This window comes from Natrix helvetica (assembly GCF_964273705.1).
Source record: "Natrix helvetica genome assembly, chromosome: 2".
In the NCBI taxonomy this organism is placed as follows: Eukaryota; Metazoa; Chordata; class Lepidosauria; order Squamata; family Natricidae; genus Natrix; species Natrix helvetica.
In genome coordinates, this window is record NC_138552.1 from 17237937 (window position 1) to 17260016 (window position 22080).

The window sequence follows — 22080 nt, forward strand, 5'->3', positions numbered from 1 at the left end:
TCTGATCAATTAGAACAGTCAGAAATATTTTGCTGCACCATCTGAAGCAACGCTACCTCAGAAGTTTAACCTTTGTAGTTTAGACGCTGTGTGATAAAGATGCCTCTCCTTCTACGGTGCTAACATGCTGTCTACATATTATCAAGGTGCCAAGGAGCAGAAGCTTTTGAAATTCAGCAGTCTGGACTGACCAATGGGATTTTCATGAAGTTTTTGAAGGAACGCTTATTAGAGGACAAGAAAATTACTGTGCTCCTGGATGGTGTGGCAGAAGGTGAGAAAAACCTACCAGAAAAAAGAGAGATGTTTATGGATTAATTGTACAATAGTCCTTGTTTAACAATTGCTTGTTCGGTGACAAGTTAAAGATACGACAGCCCTGAACTGGGTTTTTTTTACTTGTTCTCATTACTGCAGCTGTTGCAATGATTGTGGTCACAATTTGGGAGTTTGGCAACTGGATTGCAATTATGACATCACGGGCATATGATTGCCATTTGCAAACTTCACTGCCAGCTTCGAACATGCAAAATCAATGGGAAGCTGGTGGAAAGTCATAAATAGTGACTATACAACATGTTTAACAATCATGTGAGATTCACCTAACCACAATCAGAACAGGGACGTGCGGTCAGGGGAGGCAGGGGAGGCAGAGCCTCACCGCTCTCATCATGAACATTTTAAAAAAAGGGAAAAGGCGCTGAGGAGCCTTCTGCACACGTGGTCGGGAATGGGAGCGCTCCGTGGTCCCCTTCATGTTGACTCAGGAGTCAGGAAGGAGGGGAATGGGACCACGTGTGCAGGAGGCTCCTCTAGCCTCAGCCTCCCTCCTGCGCACGTCCCATTCCCCGCCTTCCTAAGTCAACATGAAGGGGACCGCGGCTCACGCTGATGACGTCACCAGCCTCACCAGCCATAAACTTCACCGCACGTCACTGAATCAGAAATACCAAAAATGCCATTGTAAGTTGGCACAATCATGTGACATCATACTTTATGATAGTGAGTAAGTTGCCTGTCCCAATTACCATTGTTAAGTGAGGACTACCCATATACTCAGAAGGAAAATTATAAGCAAGGTTTTATTTGGCACAGTTGTGTGGACCAGAAACATAAGCACTATTGATGTACAAGAATGCACCCCAGGAAATTACCCTATATTTAGGTTTTGATCAGTTCATAAATTCTTTTCTATATTGGACTCACTAGTTACAATTGGCACCCATAACAACAATTCTTTTGCATAGCCTAACTTGGGTTTCAGTTGGTTCTACATCAAGAGATTTAGATTGTGAAAATCAGCAGGCATGCCTTGTTTATATAAGCTTACTTCTTTCTTTATCAACCTGGAGGGTTTTTTTTTGCTCCAAATTGTCCTACAAATGGATTTTTGCCATATTGGAATACAGATACACATTTTTAAACACGCATCTGGAAATCTGTGAGTAAAACAGCCTGGGGAAACGGTGCAATTTCGGTGGAAACATTATTGGTGGGGAAAGAATTAGTGAAGCGTGCATCTGTCATTTTTCTATTCACAATCATCCAGTTTTTGTAAACAAAAGGAAGCCTGTCAGAGAATTTGCTGCTAGCATTATGAAAAATGTTTATTGTGCCTCCATTTATCTGAAGTTGATTTTTTTTTTTTGGCAGAGTAAGAGAGGATTGGAAAAGGAAATACTTCTATCTTTTGCTCTTTTATATAGATTCTAAAAATGGGACGTGGTGGCTCAGTGGCTAAGACGCTGAGCTTGTCATCAGAAAGTTTGATGGTTTGAATCCCTAGTGCCACGTAACTGAGTGAGCTCCCATTACTTGTCCCAGCTTCTGCCAACCTAGCATTTCAAAAGTACGTAAAAATGCAAGTAGAAAAAAATAGGAACCCCCTTTGGTGGGAAGGTAACAGCGTTCCCTGTGCCTTTGGCGTTTAGTCATGCCAGCCACATGACCTCAGAGATGTCTTCGGACAGCGCTGGCTCTTCGGCTTTGAAACGGAGATGACACATCCACAAATACAATAATCAAAAATGCCCAGTTCAATGTTTACCTTTATAAAGAAGAACGGTGCCTTAATTTCATATCCCAGTTCTAGGAAACCCCTGCCATTCAGAATAGAATAGAAAGGGGCCAGCCCTAAGTAGGCAAAATATTCTGACCTAGGCTTCCCCAGCAGCACAAAGCCGAGTCCTCGTCCCAATAAACCCCTTTTATTTAATTTACAGTGAATTCCTCTCCAGCAAAGTCCCAGCCCACAGTCTTTCAAGATAGTTCACAATTATTGAGCTTTATCAGGCTTGGAGAGTGGCCAGGCCGATATCTTTCAGACGCCGCAATACTTGGCAAGAATGCAGGAATGAACTAATTGTTTCCTGCAAACACCCCTCCTCTCCGCTCCTCTTTTATTCCCTATGGGAGGGCCCATTCACCGTCCACCTGTGGCCTTACTCCCAAGTCGACCCTTGCTCCTTAGCTGTTCCCTTCCTCTGGCAACACTGGGAACAGGCTCCAGCTGTTCGTCTGCCTCACTGATGTCTGACTCTGAAGGCAGCTGATAACTGGCATATGGCTCTGGCCCCCTCTCTGCCTCCGATGCAGAGCCTTCCCCAGACTCCAGGACTGGCCCATGTTCCTCCCCAACCTCCTCACTGTCCGAATCTGCTGCCAGTTCTGCTGGCGGGCCACAACACAAAATACCAATGAAGCTCAGTTGAGGGTCCTTGATATTTTCTGAGCTTGATTGTTTTCTAGCAGTCATTTTAGTACCCAAACTAGTAATATCATCAGCAACATGAAGATGTTACCAAGTTTGGGTAACGAAAGATCAGCAAAACAACAACAACCAAGCTCCGAAGTACCAAGGACCCATCATTTCAATGCCTGGGCTACAAATATTCTCCTTTATAAGCTCAGATGAGTTTACAGCCCTCCTGAATCCAAACCCCATCAGATAGCATCTCTCTATCTTTCTTTCTTTCCTTTGGATTCAGAGGGTTGAAAATTATTGAGAATTATCCTCCACCTGGCCTAAAGGAAGTGGGTGCCTTCCTAATCTGGTTGGGCTTTGGATCTTATGTAAATTTCTGTTACCAGACTCTTGGAGTTTCTATTTGCAGAAATGACTCACGGTTCATCCTTTATATCTAAATCGTCAGAATATTCATGAACTGGAATAGGACATAGGAACAGGTCAGCCATTGGGGATTGGCTGGAGTAGGGCATGGTAAAAAGGTCAACCAATGTATAGGCATGGCAATTGGGTCAGCCAATGGGAACTATTTGGTGACTGAGAGCCTTGCCAGACGGCTCAGAGCCTGGGCATGGCTTACCTATGTAGCTCTGAGTCTGTGCAAGAGAACTAATCTAGTCTGTTCTCTGAATTGAAACTGGAAACCAATCTCTCCTTTCTACCAGTTTCTTCTAATAGTTAGAAGAATCCGCTGTTGGTATTGTACATTTATTCATGTGCTATTATGTATATAAAGAAGTTAATGAGTCCAGCTGAATCAGTTATCTGTGTGTGCTTTCTGGATTTAATTTATGCAACAAACTCTGATAAATCATAATGCAAATATTTTAATTTGCATTATGCAAATGTGCTTATAAGAGTCTGCTTTGATCCAGGCTTGGGTCATATACAAAGTCCTATCCAGGAACAGAATCAAGGACCTTTTTTGGTAGTCTCCACATTGTGTGGAGATACAGGTAGTCCTCAATTTACAACCATTTGTTTAGTGACTGTTTGAAGTTACAACAACACTGAAAAAGTGACTTATGACCGATTTTTGCACTTAACAACCATTGCAGCAACCATTGCAGCATCCCCACGGTCATGTCAAATTCGGGTGCTTGGCAACTGGCATCTATTTATGGCCCGAGATCATGTGATCACCATTTGTAACCTTCCCAGCCAGCTTCCGACAAGCAAAGTCAATGGGGAAAGCCAGATTCACTTAAAGACAGAATGATTCACTTTACAACTGTGGCAAGAAAGATTGTAAAAATGGGACAAAACTCACTAAACAACTGGCTTGCTTAGCAGCAGACATGTTGGGCTCAATTGTGGTCGTAAGTCGAGGATTACCTTTATGTCTAGCTCTCTTCTGACCTTCATGAAAAGTTGGAAAGTCCACTTTAAAAAGCAATTTGATGTCTAAGCTGGCCATCATCTAATAAAATGTCTGAACTGAGGCAACTGGGTTACCTATTTTATATTGTTTCATTATCATGTGTACTACCCAGAGCCGTGATGGCATGCGTGTCAGAAGTGGCACACAGAACCCTCTCTGCTGGCACGCGCACAGGCCTCCGTGGCGTTTCTTTCGTGAGCTTCTGTTTCCCTGCAAACGACGAAACAGAAGCTCACGAAAGAAAAAGATCTTATCTCTTGCCATGCTGCTGGTGTTGGGATGCTCCACCTCCTGCCAGCCAGCTGGTCTTTGGGTCTCTGCTGCACACGCGTGCATCATGCAGACACGTGCATGTCCGTGCAGGCGCACATTCCCACATGTGCTTGCATGTCCATGCATGTGTGCACACACGCACCTTTCAATTTGGGCATGTGCGCACGTGCAGCTTGAGCAGTCGGTGTCTAAAAGGTTCGCCACCACTGATCTAGAATCTTAAGGAAATTAGCAGTATGGAAATTATTATACCGAATAAATGTTTTCAAAGGGGGGAAAAGCATGGTAATTCTTAATCAAAATAAGCTTGTGGGTTTTTTTTTTTAATTATTTTTAGATATGGGAAAGTGTCATCTTACCAAAGGCAAGCAAGCTTTGGAGATTCGCAGCAGCTTATCTGAAAAGAGAGCGTTAACTGATCCTATTCAGCAAACTGTAACCTCAGCAGAAGCCTTGGCACGAAATCTACAGTGGGCGAAAGCGCATGGTACGGTAAATGTGAAAATAACCTTTTTGCTTAGCCGTGAGAAAGCCATGACCTTGGGCCAGTCTCTCTCAGTCCAGCTCACCTCACAGGGTCGCTGTTGTGGGGAAAATAAGAGACAGCGGTTTATTAGATAAGTTTGCCGCCTTGAATTATTTGTAAGAATAATAAAAGCAGAATACAAATTATGTAAACAAATCTGTAGCCCCTGAAATGCATACTTTAAAAAATTGTTTCAAATCAGGGGTGTCAAACTTGACTTCATTGAGGGCCGCATCAGGATTGTGTTTGACCTCGGGGGGCTGGGGGGGCCGTGGCCAGGATGGGCATGGCCAACTCAACGTCACTTGTGTCAGGGGCGCCTGTGGTGGCCTGAGCACTCTGCCAGTGAAAACGGGCTCCAGAACTCCGTTTCTGGCTGCGATGGCCTCCTGCAACCCTTTGCCAGCTAAAATGGAGCTTGTAAGGACCTCACGCGGCCCTCCTGAGCTCCATTTTCACTGGCACAGGCACCGCAGGCTGGTCCTTCGCTGTTTCCAGGGCAGGCTAGATCTAAACACCTCACGAGCTGGGTCCGACCCACAGGCCTTGAGTTTGACACCCCTGTTTCAAATGAATTAGCTTCTCACAGCAGAGGTTGGAACAGATAGAAGGAAAGAGCAAAGGAAATGAAGTAGATGTCAGTATTTCCTTGCTTAATTTACTTTGCCAATATTACCTCATAACCTAAGAGCTAATAATTGTTTTATTTGGTTGTACCCAATCCTACCCCATTTACACCTCTGAATTTTGGTTTCCTGTCCATTTGGGATGGAAAAACTACAACAGGTATAGCTTTAATAAATAGTAAAAAAATAACCCCCCACCTCTGCAATACTTGTATTTAAGTCCTTGACTTAAGGCCACATTGAAGACTGTCCCTTGTAGATGTAAGTTATTACGGTCATAAAGCAGGTCGCCTATGTCACCAGCCTGATTTATGACCTTTTTATAGAGGTCATTAAGCAAATCACCACAGTTGTTAAGCAAAACCATTCGCTATGGGGCATTTTGCCAAAAACTGGAATTAAATGCCAATTTTCAGCAGAAATGTAAATTGTGATTACATCACTGCAGGATGCTGCAATTGGTCCTAAATACAGGCTAAGCTCCTAAAATGCAGTCATGTGACTGGGCGGGGGGGAGAGCATTAGAATTTTGGAACAAGTTCCTTTAAATGGGGAGGTTTGTCATCATTTCAAATGGTTGCTGAAAGACCAATTGTAAGTTGAGTGCTATCTGTATTTGACCCTCCCCTCCAATGTTACACCTCTGCTAAACTATTAAATATAGTTCATAGCTATGGTTTCCCCACTTTGCTTAATTATTTTCGGATTTGCCAATTATCACTCCTATAAGGCATTAGGTGGCCAAAATATTTGAGTTTCATCTTCAGGATTTGGCCTTCTAAGGGGCAGTCAGGGTTGGTTAGTCCAAGAGGAGATCAACTCTGACTGCTCTTTAGAAGGCCAAATCCTGAAGATGAAACTCAAATACTTTGGCCACCTAATTAGAAGGAGGGACTCCCTGGAGAAGAGCCTGATGCTGGGAAAGATTGAGGGCAAAAGAAGAAGGGGACGACAGAGAATGAGGTGGCTGGATGGAGTCACTGAAGCAGTCAGCGTAAGCTTAAATGGACTCCTGAGGTTGGTAGAGGACAGGAAGGCCTGGAGGAACATTGTCCATGGGGTCGTGATGGGTCGGACACAACTTCGCAACTAACAACAACATTCCTAGAATGCAACCTTTCACAATCTGAGACCTTCAAGGTCAGGGGTGGGCAACTATGGCCCCTTCACAGCCTGTGGACTTCAACTCCCAGAACTGCTAGCTCAGGCATTCTGGGAGTTGAAGTCCACAAGTCATAAAGGAGCCATAGTTGTTCACCTCAGCTCAAGGGAGTGACAGGTTGATTTAGGATGCTGTTAGTAAATGAAAAACAAGATGGGGTTTTTTCCAACATGGGCCCATATTTTAGGAGGAAAACAAACAGTAGATTACAGGGCAAGGTACAAAAATACATGATAGCATCTTCCAGCGGTTGGAAACCACTTCCCTATATCTGCAACTGCGGAACTACTAAAATAAACTTCTGAAATTCGGGGAAGATCATGGCTAATAAGCAGGAAGAGCAATGCTGTTTGCAGAGCTGTTTTTATAAGAGAAACAGGTATGCCTTCAAAAATGTGCTTGTTTTCAGAACTTTCTGAAAGTATGTGCCTTCAATTTCAATGCGGGGTTCGGATCCAGCTGGGGTTTGCTGCAGAATTCTCCAACGTCATGATCATCTATACAAGAATCGTAACAAAGCCTCCCGAAATAACCGTTTGCAATGCTTATGTCACCGATTTTCCTCTTGTAAGTCTCAGAAGATGGTACATTTATTGTTTGGAAGACTATATGTGCAAAACAGGAATATTGTGCTTTAAACATGAAGCACAACTGCGATGATATAAAGCAGGGGTCTCCAAATTTGGCAACATTAAGATTTGAGGACTTCAACTCCCAGAATTCTACAGCCAGCCATGCTGCGAAGTCTTAAAGTTGCCAAATTTGGTGACCTTTCATATAAAGGATGGAAAAGGGGGGCTCAAAATTTAACCTCCTCGTTTTCATTTTATTGGTTTAATTGTCCACAGGAATTGGATGTGGATCCTAAAGAGGCAAATAAAGGAACTCCTGAGGAAACTGGCAGCTATTTGCTTTCAAAAGATTTGCCCAAACACTGCCTCTACACTAGAATAAGTTCACTACAGAAGCTAAAGGTAATTACTTGCAGGCAAATTTGGCTTGCTTTCTTATATTTCTACATTCCCTGAGTGGCAGCAATGCTGTTCAATTACTGTTTAGACCTATTGAGGTTATTCTTTGCTTGCAACTTTAAAAGCAGAGTATCTATGTTGAAGGAGGGGCAGGATGGCCCAGAGGTGAAGACACTCGCCTCCCACTCGGCAGGTTGAGAGGCAGTTCAATCCTGGCAGCAACAGATGTTTCTCTATCAAGGTGCAAAGAGAAAATATCTGCTTTGAACTCTGCACGGGTGTCAGGAAGGGCATCCAGCCAGTAAATGCTCAGCTCCATTCAGTCTACCCTGATAAAAGGAATTACAAGATCATGAAATGAAAAAAAATAGAGTGTATTGAAGGCCACCAAACGGCAGATATTTCATGTTTCATTCATTGGATGTGGGTCAGTAGCCGCTGCAAAAGGGAAACAAACTGTATGGGGAAGTTGCTTGCAAAAGAAATAGTATGAGATACTGGCTTCTGTAACAGGTCTTAAATAGGGCTGAGAAATGATTTGGGAATGAAGTATAATTTGAGATAAAGGTAGTCCTCAACGTAGAACCATTCGTTTAGCAACATTCAGTTACAATGGAACTTTAAAATATTATTTATGATGGTCTCTGTGCTGAAATTGTCGCAGTCCCCAAAATCACATGATCACGCTCCCGCACTTGACAACCAACAGGTATTATAGTTGTAGTGTCCTGGTCGCCTTTTTCAACCTTCCCAACCGGCTTCCAACAAAGTCCTTGGGGAAAGATGGTTTCGCTTAACAATTGTGGCAAAAGAAGTAATAAAATCAGGTGTGGCCATGTAATGACCCACTTAATCATCTCATTGCCTAGTGACAGACGTTCTGCTTGCAATTGGGGTCATAAGTCCAGCAACTCCTGTACTATTTTGAATGAAGAAATTGCCCATTGAAACCGCAGTGTGACTTAGCAGGGGAAAAAAAGCATTTGATTTGCAAATCACCTTAATGGCTGGTGATCCAGGCCAAATTCCTTGTATAAGATGAGACTACTGGCGTTTGTAATTCTGTACTCTGGAGGGGCCTCATCTTGGAGAAAACTGATCTACCTTGAGTCACACTGGGGGGGGGGGGGAAATACATTTAGTTCTTGATTTAATTTTCTATGGAATGTCTACCTCTCAAAAGCAAATTATTTCCGTTTAATTCCTTTGTCGGTCAGGTTCCATATGTTCTCTAGTGGACACCAAGCCAGCATCAGACCATCATATCGATCTCTAACAGTATCTAGCACGGGGCTTTCCAAATCTGGCAACTTTTAAGACTTGTGGACTTTTAACTCCCAGAGTTGAGGAATTCTGGGAGTTGAAGTCCACAAGTCTTAAATGTTGCCAGGTTTGGAGATCCCTGATCTAGCATAACATGGTGATGGCAGAACATTAGAAGTTAGTGTCAGGGTTACAAGTAATACACCCATAGCAAACAGAACTCCGAGGCAAGCAGTTTCCTCAAAGAACATTATTGGATATATCATATTGGCACAAGCTGGTGAGAACCAACTCTAAAGGTTCCCGTGATTTTCACCTAATTAAACGTTTCCCCCCCTTTCCCAAACAATCAGTCATATGGTCCAATCAAGGGGCTCTCCGGTTGCTTGGAAACTTCACTTCTCCTCTCTTCAGCCACCTGTGGGAATGTCCTTGGTTCACAGGGGAAGCTATTTTGTTTTGGCTACAAAACCCCAGCTATCTCTATTCCCCTCTCCCTATCCGTCAGCACCATTGTGGTAGCACTAAAGCCTCCAAGATGGCCTCGGTCAGGCTAGCTTCAGAGTTGACAGTGTTCTGAGCCAGGCTTCCTTAACAATCATTATATTCCGTTGGGTTGAATACCTGGCAATAAAAGGCTATTTTCATTCATGTATCTCTCTTTAAATCACAGGAGGATTTAACATTCACCGTTTGCCTGCATTATGAATACATGGGACTCGAGGACCCGGTGGATGAAAGAAAAGCAGTTAACATCGGCAAGCCGCTGGTTGCCAAATTGCGCATTCACCAAGGATTTGGAAAGTGCAGCTGCTTCCAGAGCTGTTCTTTGCCTAATGGCGCTACCTCCGCCCAGTCACTGGCCACAGAAGCATCTGGATTCTGCCCATCTCACCTTAATCAGCCGCATTCTGACACAGGCTTTGTCCAATCAAGTCCTTCTCTTATAGAAGGCCTGAGGCAGCCACCAAGATGCCACTGCAGGATGGTGCCAGACAGATTAATGGCGTGGCAATCAAAGTGGTCCCATTCGTACGATTCAGACCTGAGCAATATTCCTGTGGAGACCACAGATGAACTGGAATCTGACTTCTCTGGAAGTTTAAAACTATCTCATGAGCCTTAGCCAACTTCTTTTTGTAGGCTAGAACAGCATTTTCAATGGCCTTGCCCTGGGATAAAATTCTGAGGCCCGGGGACATCTTGGTCTGGAGCCATGCGTTGGGCTGAGGGGAAAAAAAAAGAGTTAAAAATGTTTTTCAGACAACCAGAAATAAAAGTTGCAACGTCCCCAGATATTATCCCTCGTGAGGGGAAAGATGAAAAAGAATTTGGTAAAGGCAAACTAGGTTCCTGTGGGAAATGACTCCCTAATAACCCAGCACGTTGATTGTCAGAATAAGCACAAGCTAAGAAGCTTTAAAATACAGAAATTTTAACGCGCTGATTGAGAGACCTACAGGAGAGGTATGATACCAGACTTCCACTTCACCAGGCAAAGAGGAGAGGGAGAATATCAGATAGCAATAGCACTTATATACTACTTTACAATGCTTTGCAGCCCTCTCTAAGCAGTTTTACAGAGTCAGCCTATTGTTCCCAACAATTTGGTTCCTCATTTTACCCACCTCGGAAGGATGGAAGGCTGAGACAACCTTGAGCCTGGTGGGATTTGAACTGCCAAATTGCAGGCAGCTGGCAGGCAGCAGGAATAGCCTGCAGTACTGCACTCTGACCACTGCACCACCGCGGCTCTATAGTCCAGAAAATCAGGCGATCCCGATGGGCAGAACAGGCATACGTGTAAGCAATGTTTTGGGAGGAAGAAGACAAACTGTCCTGTTATGGAGTCCGAAAAAGAGCCATCAAAGAATGATAATCCAAAGGAGTAGATATTAAAGGAAGTTAAGGGATACGGAGCACCAACTTCCTTTACTCTCAATTACCATATTTTTCGGAGTATAAGACGCACCAGAGTATAAGACGCACCAAGGTTTTGAAGAGGCAATTTTTTAAAAAGAAGTTTTTGCACTCTGCAGACCTCCAAAAAACAGCCCATTTTTCGCAAAAACAGGCCCAGTTTTTTTTCAAAAAAAATGCATGCATAGCCTTTAGGAGCTTATAGAGTGCTCCTGGGGGATGGGGGGGGGGCAAAATTGAGCAAAAAATGGCCTGTTTTTCACTCATTTCTGCCCTCCCCAGCCCCTAGGAGCAGTCTGAAAGCCTTCTACAGGCTCTGCACAGCCATTTTGGTGAAGGAGGTGGGGTTTCGGGAGGGGAAAAATGCTGTATTCAGTGTATAAGATGCACCCAGATTTTCAGCCTCTTTTTTGAGGTAAAAAGGTGCGTCTTATACTCCGAAAAATACGGTACTGCCAAGGCAATCAGAGTGTGCAGGCCACTGAAATGGTGGCGGCAGTTGAGTAAGAAAATCAGTAAGCTAAGATCTGCCTTCCCCTCCTATCCTTCTGCAAGAGCCTGAAGACCTGGCTCTCCAAATGGCGGCTGCTGGGTTGATGGCAGATTCCATCTCCCCCTTGTTCTCTGCTATCTACCTGTCCATCTTTGTTTTTTGGTAATCTTATAGTTATGCAGATAGTTCTTGACTTACAACCACAATTGAGCCCAAAATGTCTCTTGTTAAGTGAGACAGTTGTTAAGTGAATTTTGCCCCATTTTACCACCTTTCTTGCCACACCTGTGAAGTGAATCATTGCAGTTAGTAGCAGTTAAGTGGATCTGGCTTCCCCATGGAGTTTGTCCGTCAGAAGGTTGCAAAAGGTGATCACATGACCCCGAAACCCTGCAACCGTCATAAATACGAGCCAGGTGCCAAGCATCTAAATTTGGTCATGTGACCATGGGGATGATACAGTGGTTGTGTGAGAAACAGTCATAAGTCGTAAGTTTTTCAGTGCCATCATAACTTTGAACGTCACTAAAAGAACTACCTATAAGTCACCTGTAGGCTATTTGTAGGTCTCATGGTGTTCTCTTTCATTATTTATTTTATTGTTTCAATATCTCCTGTTTTGTTCGCACTCTTCGTTTCTTGTTTTTTATTTCTGTAAGCCAGGGGTGTCCAAACTTGGCAACTCTAAGACTTGTGGACTTCAACTCCCAGAATTCCCCAGCCAGCTCTGCTCTGCTGGCTGGGGAATTCTGGGAGTTGAAGTCCACAAGTCTTAAAGTTGCCAAGTTTGGACACCCCTGCTGTAAGCTATTTAGAATAGCCCCATGGTGAGGTAGACGGCCTATAAATTAAACAAGTACTGGGCCAATGAGATAGGCCAGGGGTCAGCAAACTGCGGCTCTGGAGCCACATGTGGCTCTTTCACCCCTCTGCTGTGGCTCCCTGTTGCCAGTCAGCACCACAATTTTGAGAGGAGCTTCCGGTTTGGGGGAGGGGGAAGCAGGGAGCGCCAAAAGGAGACACTATGGCAAGGGGCGGGTTTTCACGTCAGCTCCACAATTGATAGGGCTTTCGGTTAGGACAGGTAGAGGAAAAAGGACGCCGCACTAGGAGGAGACTCTATGGTGGGGAAACCAAACTTCTGGTCGGTTCCAGAATTGAACAAGGGGCTTCCGGTTAGGATCTTTGTGGCTCTTTGAGTATTTAAGATTGCTGACCCCTGAGATAGGCTAACTAGCAATTGTAGAACGGTAAAAGCAATGTGCATCATTCTTGCCTTTTAAAAAAAAAATGTATCAAGTCAATGTCAACTCATATTAGATTTATGCCCTTCCTTTCATTCAGAAATTAAGGTGACATACAGATCACTCCTACAAACCCATTTTCTTGCAACAGCGCTGTGAGTTGGGGCCAAGTAAGAGAGGGGAAAGATCCCTGAGTGAGCTACCATGGCTGAATCCTGGCCTCTCCGCTGACAGACAATACCTTCACCCTTACACCACACCAGCTGTGCCCCAAAATAAAATGGTGTGATCATGTAAACACCAACTCTTTCATTTCCTGGGTGTACTCAATTGAGCTAAGCCGTTGTTTATTTTAAACATAGTCTGTTCAATAACGTCACCATGGCCATTAGGGTTTATAATCATGGCTTACGAAACCCATTTTGAGCTTGTGCAGTTATGATTATCCCAAAGGTGCTTTTTCAAAAGGCAACTGGACTTCCTTTGGTGTTCCTTGAAGACATTTCGCTTCTCATTCAAGAAGCTTCTCCAGTTCTGAGTGCTTGCTGCTTAGTTCTGAAAGGGGCCTTTTCAAAAGGCCAATCCAGGGGCCTTTTGAAAAAACACTTTTGGGACAACCATGACCTGAATGGCTGATGATGTCCATAGACATGTAGCTATGACCGTGTGTATCAGGTTAGCGATAACATAATTGGATTGTCTCCATGGCGATCTGTTTCTAGCAGTGCACCCATCCTTGCTGTAACTTACTCTTTCCATCTTGCTGCTGATTATCCTCTTCCTTTCTTTCCACCTTTCCCAGCATTACAACTTTCTCAAGAGAACTAGGTCTTTGCATAACGTGTCTGAAGTGTGCTTAATTTGAACCTGGCCTTTGGGGAGAATTCTGAATTAGTTGGTTTGATGAGCCATTTGTTTGTTTTCCTGGTTGGCCATAGTATTTAGTAATACAATACAATAGCAGAGTTGGAAGGGACCTTGGAGGTCTCCTAGTCCAACCTCCTGCCTAGGCAGGAAACCCTACACCACTTCAGACAAATGGCTATCCAACATCTTAAAGACTTCCAGTGTTGGAGCATTCACAACTTCTGGAGGCAAGCTGTTCCACTGATTAATTGTTCTCACTGTCAGGAAATTTGCTTCTCTCCTTGATTAGTTTCTACCCATTGCTTCTTGTTCTACCCTCAGGTGCTTTGGAGAATAGCCTGACTCCCTCTTCTTTGTGGCAACTCCTGAGATATTGGAACACTGCTATCATGTCTCCCCTAGTCCTTCTTTCTATTAAACTAGACATACCCAGTTCCTGCAACCGTTCTTCATATGTTTTAGCATCCAGTCCCCTAATCCTCTTTGTGGCTCTTCTCTGCACTCTTTCTAGAGTCTCCACATCTTTTTTACATTGCGGTGACCAAAATTGAATGCCATATTCCAAGTGTGGCCTTACCAAGGCATTATAAAGTGGTATCAATACTTCAGGTGATCTTGTTCTATCCCTCTGTTTATGCAGCCTTCTGTTGGCTTTCAAGGAGTCTTCTCCAAAGTCTTTCCATGATTGCTCCAGATTTAGTTCTTCCAGTTCCACAAACAGCCAAAATATTCTAGGTTTTGTTTCTGCTGGACCCTGTCTGTCCCCAAATTGTTCACCAGAAATTCCAGAACATGATGGCATCTCCCAGGACAAAGCATATGTTCCAGGTCATACTTATTCTTAATTCTATTTCAGATATCAGGTCAACTTTAGTTATTTAAGCAGCTTCATCCATATCCCACTTACAGTATTTACCAATAATTATTGGCCTGTCCCCAAAAAAGATTTGGAAATATCCAGTAAAGAAATGGATTCTTGTTCAGTTTTTTCTCTTGCTTTTGCTGTTTTTCTTAACAGTCTTAATTTAAGATATCCCCAAAAATCCAAATATAAGAGTTTTGAAGAATTCCTTGACTTGGTTTTTTATTTCCTCTTCATGCACACATGCAGGGCACTTTATCCTTTCCAAGACAACAGAATGCTGCAAAGAAATTGTGTAAAGGGTTTTGAGATTGATTCTGCATATCCTTCTGTAATTTTATCTGTTCAAAATCAGATTGGAAAGAGATGAAAATTTGTCTGGCAGGATAAAGTAGCAAAATAAAGATCAAGGTAAAAAATAAGTTGCATCTTGCTGTAGGTTGCAGAAAGGAATCTGGGGGAGGGGGGAAATCCTCTTTTGCCTTAATGGGAGAAGCAGATGGGGAGCACTTTGAAATGTTGGCAAGATCCAGAATAGAGCGTACACACATGGAGAGAATCACAAACACAACACCAGGGGACAGCACAAACACACAGAGGCAATACATGCATCTACATGGGTAAGACCCTCAAATGTATGTGCTACATAAGTAAAACACACTGAATAGACTCCCACACACAGAGAGATGCTTAGGCAACACATGCAGATATGTTGATTAGCGCAATCAGAATGCATAAGAAAGTATCATAAGGTATGTCCAGATCAGTATTGGGCCATTTTGCCTAATTATGCCAATTTACAGGTACCTGCATGTCAGTGGTGGGTTCCGGATCTGGTTCGCGTGGCACAGCAGATTGCCGCGTGCCAACTGTTTTACTCACTGGCGCTGACGGGAGGTAAGTTTTTAAGCTTAAAATGGGCGGTTTTTTGAACGCTGCGTGCATGGGCAAAGCGCACGTTAGGCACCTGCATGTGCAACGTGTTACATGCAGGCGCCGGTGCATGCTCACCGAACCGTTGCATTCCACCACTGAGCACTCGGGCTACCCAACAATGACCAAGTCTAAACTTGAAGAGCTCTTAGAGATCACTTCTTCTCAAAGTCCTGTTGCCATTGTTCCGAGTAATGAACTCAAGGAGTCAGGACTCTGACATTTTTTGCGGTTTCAAGAGATCCTATATTCATATTGGCACTTAGAAAGGGGAAGCTGGCACGCCCAGGGATAGTTAAAAGAATTAGACCTCCCCACCCCCCTTTGTCCCTCAGGTCACATGGGCCAATCAGTCCAGGTCTAGGTTCCAGCTCAACTTCAACAAATGCCCTGTTGAAATGACGCTAGTTGACACGCCGCCTGCGAGATGTTATGACTAGCCAGCTGAGGCACCACATTCCTGAGTCGCCCCCCGCCCCATGCTTTCCCCCTCTCCCCCTTGAGCGGCAACCAAGAAACAAAGTAAAAGTAAGTATGACTTCATCTGAAGTCGTTTTGCAGGTTGACCCCTGTTGCATTAGACTCTACATTACTGTTGTTAGGGTGTGAATTCTGCCTTGAATTATGGGAGTGTGGAGCGTGGAATTTCCTTGTAGCATACTTTTGAAATAAGCGAAAATAAGGCCGAGGCATGATCTAATTAAAAAAACATTTTAATATAAAAGAAAGTAAAAATACAAACTTGCTATCTAAATTAATCACATCTTGGCAGAGCTCTGTGCCTACCTCCCTTGGCAGGTGAACAAACGATCAGAAGTTAAAGTTAAGAAAGAATGTGTGACCTGCGCAGTAAATCATTGCAGATAAGAAACAGTTCAGTCTGTCGTATAAGTCCGAATGCAGGTACAGCTGGCAAACCAAATAAAACGCAGTGACAACTGTTACCAACATTGCTAATTGGTATGTTGTCTGTGCTACCTGGTTATTATGGGGATTGTAATACCACTGTACTGGAAGCTATCAGTTTAGGAACATCTTCCAGTCATTTATTATAGCTGCATTTCTTAGTGGGCATAATTCCTTGATATTTGAAATATAATCCTGTTTTCTAAAATCTCTTGTGATGCTCTCTGTGGAGTTGTAATGAGTAGAAAAATTCTGCAAAATTTATAACAAAGCTGAGCTTTAGTTCACAAGGCCATTGCTGATCGTGATGGGCTTCATCAGGCTAATGTTGTCTGATGCAATGTTTTGTGTCACAGAGGAGCCATTAGATTCATTCAGACGCTCACAGCCACAGACAGATCAAAACACTCATGGTCATTTCTCTGAAGCAGACAGAACAACTGAATTGCCAGAGTCTGGCATTCTTCATATGAATTTAGCATATAATTGCCCCCAAGTTAATGTATTTATTTATTTCACAAATGGGACTGAGTGGCATACGCCATTAAAATAACAAAACCAAAACCATTAAAAAAAAACAAAATCATTAAAAGGTAGTTAAAACAGTTTAAAGTATAATAAAACAAAAACACAGGAAAGTGGGTTTCAAAACCTATTAGAGAGGATGTCCATTTTGCAGGCTCCATATTCCATGGAATCCCCAGTTCCAATGACAAAACCAGGTTTTGAGGGCCTTCAAGAAGATCAGTGGAGTTGGAGCCAATCTCCCTTTGGAGGGATGAAGTTCAAAAACCATGTGCCAAGTAGAAAAGGCTCTTCAGCTGGATCCTGCTAGACCAAGGACCCACTCCTGCTGGGCCTCATGGGATATAATGGGAAGTAGATATAACTGAGGAGAAGCAGTCCCTCACATAACCTGACCCACATGTAGCACTTTAATGGTAATGATCAGCACCAATAATTAATCCTGGAACCAGACGGGCAACCGGTGCAGCTTGCTTTGCAGAAGTGTAACTTGCAGTTCAAGGGGCACGCATAACTGCTGGCCCACCACATTTTGCGTCGCAGAAGCTTCCAGATACATCTCAATGACAGCCCCATGTAGAGCGCATCACAGTTGTCCATTTCAGAGGTGACCTAGACATGAGTGACTTGAGAAAAGAGCTTGCCAATCCAGGGACAGGCACCACTGGCACACAACATAAAGTTGCACAAAGGTCTCCTAGGCTAGCCATAATTACCATCGGCTCCTTGTGCCCAGGAAGACCCACAAATCGTACGCAGGGTCTTTTGGGAGAAATGCCATCCCATCAAGCACTAAAAATGGTATATATTCCTAGATCCAGAAGATGCTCCAAACCCTAAGCCAGTCAATCTTGATACGGCTGCACAGCTAAAAGTGGCTGAAAGTAATATGAGCTGCCAACTATCATAGAGGACAAGTTGAGAACGCTTGTGACAGAGTATCACACAAAAATAGGGAACCTGTCCTTCCAGCATAAAGTTCAAAAGCACTGGCGTGAGATCAGCTGAATCTAATTCCGATATATGATCTGCTGTGAAATTTCCAAGAACTTTCAGTTTTCTACATTTAATTTTAATCAATGTCTTTTAAGACTTGTGGACTTCAACTCCCAGAATTCCCCATGGCTGGTTGGAAAATTCTGGGAGTTGAAGTCTACAAGTCTTGAAGTTGCCAAGGTTGGACACCCCTGATTTAAATGCTTTAGTTTCTTGCTTAATGGATTATCTCGTGGGACTAAACAGCTATTGCTATTTGAAGTCTGGATATATTTTGATTAGTTGATCATATGCTATCACATCCATGGCAACTCTTAGTGACCATGTCAAAGATTCTACTTAAGAATGAATTAATATGTGAATATTATTTTACTCACATCTGTAACTCACATCAGACAAATACAGAAAATGACAGTGCATTGTTTTTTGACACAACACTGACTCCCTTTTTCATGAAATTTAATTTTTCCTACTGTATTAACACTGCAAAAAGGCTTGGTCGCTTTAAACATTCCTTTAGAAAGATAAGAGAATTTCCAATAGATGTTAAATCTTACCATCTCTCTTCTCCTCGGGAAAGTTTGTACGTTATAAGGATGCTGGTTTTAAAATTAAAAATGCATTTTTAATACATCCAAGTTGGATGCATTTAATCTGTAGAAGAATATCACTACTACTTGAACTGATCTTGCTAGGGGTAATTCACTTAATTATTTCACATGTATGGGCCTTTCTACCCAGAGGGAACGCAAAACAGCTAATATTAAAAGAAATTAAAAGAGGGGGGAAAGTTTCAAGAACTTAAAAATAGTCTTCTGGCTGCTTCAGCAATTTCCTTGCTACTCTCATCACAGTAAAAGCTTGGTAAGTGCTTGAGATCATCACATAACATTCTTGCAGCGTGGAGGTCAATCTGGGTCATTGGTGATTTTGAAGTAAAACCCAGGCAGAACATTTCCCCCTGCAGCTTTTTCTTACTGGTTCTCAGACTGATGAAGGGAATATGTTTTTCAACTTTCTTGCAAGAAAATTGCAAAAGAGAAAAGCGTTTTGGTGAAATTCCCCTTGGGGTGGAGACTGGAGCATTCTTCCCCTCTTTTAGTTGTAAGGTGGCGGATATGAATACAGGTAGTCTTCGACTTACAACAATTGAGCCTGTAATTACATTTGTAAGACGTAACAGTCATTAAGCGGGTTGCCACATGACCACACATGATTTTATGACTTTTTTTTTTTTTTTGCAGCTGATGGTTGTAAAGCAAACGCCACGATCATTAAACAAATTCAGTGGTTGTTAAGCGAACCATTGTTTGCTATGGACCGGGCTTTTTTTGACAGAAATCAGAAGTAAATGTCGAGCTCCAGCAAAAACATTGTAAAACAGTCATCTGACTTGTAGGGCACTGCAAACAGTCTTAAATATGTCTGGAGGGAGGGTGTTAGGCACCGTGTGAATTTCAGATCTGGGTCATAAGTTCCTTTTCCAGGGTCTATCATGACTTCGATGGTTGCTAAATAAACAAATATGTCATGGAATATCTGTATCCTGTCTTTCTTCTCTGTCTCAGTCTCCATCCTCTCTGGCCTCCCATAATTCCATTAAACCCCAAGGAAACTTGAAAACTCAAGGGGACAAAAAAAGTCTGCAATGCAATACTTTTTGCATTGAAGTTCTTCTCAGCCTTAAGGAGTCCTGAGTTTTGGACTCCTGTCACTGGGACTCAACTTCAAAGGACTATGCTAGGATTATTACATTTAGTAGCTGGAACAGTAAAGTGTACAATGGGGCAGAACACACAGTTGTAGTTGATTGGTTTGAGAGTGCTGGCTCCAGAGGTGGGTTCCTACGGGTTCGCCCCGGTTCAGCTGAACCGGTACTAACTTGGTGGCCTGGGTCGCTGGAACCGGCAGTGACCCAGACCTGCCACGGCCCCAAACCAGTTCTCTTGACAGCTCCTTAGGCACCGCCATCTTGTTTTTGCCTTTTGCGCATTTGCAGAGCAATTTTTGTTGAACTCTGCATGGGCGTGCGGACATGTCCCTGAGCAAACCGGCAGTAATGGCAGCCGGAACCCACCCCTGGCTAGCTGATGCATGAAGCAATCTGTGCTATGATTGGTTACTGTAAAGGGGGAGTTTCCCTTTTTTTGTGTGCCTTTTTCTTCTGTGTGTTCAGTGTGCTGTTTTAAAATTTACTCATGATGTTCCTTGTCGCTGACTATCTTGACTGCTGTAAATATTAATGTAAAATATATTTATTTATATAAAACTGGAAGTATGCAGTGACATGCAGGCAGGGGAGGCACAGCCTCACCACTGTCATCATGAAAAGAAAAAAAGTGTAAAAGAAAAAAGGCGAGAGCTGAGGTCAGGCTGAGCTAGTTGCTGCCTCACCGTGGATGACTCTGCTTAACTGTTTAAAAAAGCCTCTAAAAAAGCGCCCTCTACTATGAGGCAGGAGAACTGCATGCCTCATCTAGTCTGACTTTAGGCGTTTTATGATCACTCTAGCAGAGTTAAGCAAGGGTTAAAAGCCTAAAAATTCCTGACGTAGGTGAGGCACACAGTTCTTCTGCCTCATAGTAGAGGGCGCAAAGGAGAAAAACAAATGCTGTCACTTTAAATTGGAAATGAGCATGCCTAGCTGTGGAATTCTGGGAGTTGAAGTCCACAAGTCTAAAAAAATTTGAAACCCACCACTGTGTCAGTGCCTCACCAGCCATAAAACTCACCGCACGTCACTGCAAGTATGTATCGGTGTCTCTGGCTTCATGTAGACAGCTGCTATGCAATTCCCTGACAGACTATTTGGGTCCACCCAATTCTCCAGAATTGATTCTGGTTACCACTATTGATCTAGCCTTCTATAGACTTCTTGGCCATAACATGGTCCTTTCACTCTAATGTTTTTTGTTAATAACAATATCACTTAGACTTATATACTCCTTCACAGTGCTTCACAGCACGCTCTGAGCAGTTTACAATATCAACATATTGCCCCCAGTAATCTGGGTCCTCATTTTACCGATCTAGGAAGGATGGAAGGCTGAATCAACTTTGAGCCCATCGGCATCAAACTACAGACTGTGGGCAGAGTTAGTCTGCAGTACTGCATTCTAACCACTGAACTGCCAGGATTGTTTCATTTAATCCCAATAGCCTTGATTAACAAATGGAGTGTGTTAAAGAAAAATTAAGAAGGTGTGTGTATTGCACCTGCACCACAAATGAGGAGGTGATGAGCCGCCTGGGAATGCAAAGGGAAATTACATGACTGATACATTCAATCATATTTCAGAAAGCCCCGGGTGGGGGGGGGAGCTACTGTATCTTATACTGGTGGGGATGCTGTTAAGGGCTATTTAACCTGCTAAATTGCAATTGCCTAACCCTAGAAAGATAAGCTTGTGACTGGATGCCTCCCCAGAATAGTATAAGGAAGTGGTTGATTGGCAGTTTTGCATTTCATAGGGCACTGAAAAGGTTGCCTGACATTTCTGGTTCTCCATCCACCTATGTAGAATTTAATCTTTTGATATCCCATGGATTTCAGTGAGTGTGTGTGTGTGTGTGTGCTGAAGTACCTGAACTGAAAACAAGCCTAATGCTGAAGTCTCTAGAATTGATATTTGTAGAAATTAAATATCTGCATTGAAAGCCTGGAACGTTTACAATCCTTAATTTGGGGACCAAAGTTTAAAAAACTGTAATTTTCAATATTTTTGGCAAGTTTATCAGTATCTATGCATGAGAATAAAGGAAGGAGAATGGACACACTTCAGTTTCAGAGGCATGACACCATTCCTGTGATTTCTATTCTATTAGGTGATGCATGCATTCCCAAATTATTCCACGAGAGGTCATACATTTCACGTCAGTTATACCAGAAAGCATGTTTGTGCTCAACTTATCCTAGCCCTATACTATCCATCTGTTCCAACATTTACGCCAGGAGGAAAAAAATGAAGATAGGCATTGGATCCAGAATCCAAGAGCAATTAAGGATGGAGCAAAACTATATCAGAATCAAAAGCAAAATTGAAATATAATAAGTTCACCGGAATATGTCCCAAGCATGCTTTCTGATTTTCTGATATGAATTCATCTATTAGTGTCTATGGAGATTCTCAGTCATCCAGGTCATCCAGCTCTGAAGAAGCTTCTTGGATGAGAAGTGAGACGTCTTAAAAGAAAAACCAGAAAGTTCACTTGCCTCTTGAAAAAGCACCTTTGGGATATTCATCTATTACTACATCAACTGAGAAAACCAAATTAACTCATGACACAGAGCCCCTCCCTGTCTCTATGGTGAGCAATTGGAGTTCTGCTCATTGGTTCCTGCTAATTAAGTTACAGGTTTGTAGGGGAAACAACATTTTCGTGAAA

The 22080-nt window shown here is 43.0% G+C and overlaps 1 protein-coding gene and 1 long non-coding RNA gene across 7 annotated transcripts in view; both read left to right on the forward strand.

Annotated features, from left to right (window-relative positions):
* Nucleotides 1-10979, forward strand: part of MALT1 (MALT1 paracaspase) — a 59807-nt gene extending 48828 nt beyond the window's left edge. For all 6 annotated transcript variants that reach the window (XM_081942147.1, XM_081942148.1, XM_081942149.1 and 3 more), the window contains 5 exons: nucleotides 147-274; nucleotides 4738-4887; nucleotides 7124-7281; nucleotides 7563-7688; nucleotides 9622-10979. In XM_081942147.1, the coding sequence (XP_081798273.1) occupies nucleotides 147-274; nucleotides 4738-4887; nucleotides 7124-7281; nucleotides 7563-7688; nucleotides 9622-10074 (1015 nt within the window). In that variant the 3' untranslated portion in view covers nucleotides 10075-10979. The remainder of the gene's footprint in view (nucleotides 1-146; nucleotides 275-4737; nucleotides 4888-7123; nucleotides 7282-7562; nucleotides 7689-9621) is intronic.
* A 97-nt stretch (nucleotides 10980-11076) lies between these two features.
* Nucleotides 11077-12446, forward strand: LOC309387246. Its single transcript, XR_014174565.1, has 2 exons — nucleotides 11077-12028; nucleotides 12177-12446. It is a non-coding gene; the product is annotated as an uncharacterized lncRNA (long non-coding RNA).
* Nucleotides 12447-22080: the final 9634 nt, after the last annotated feature.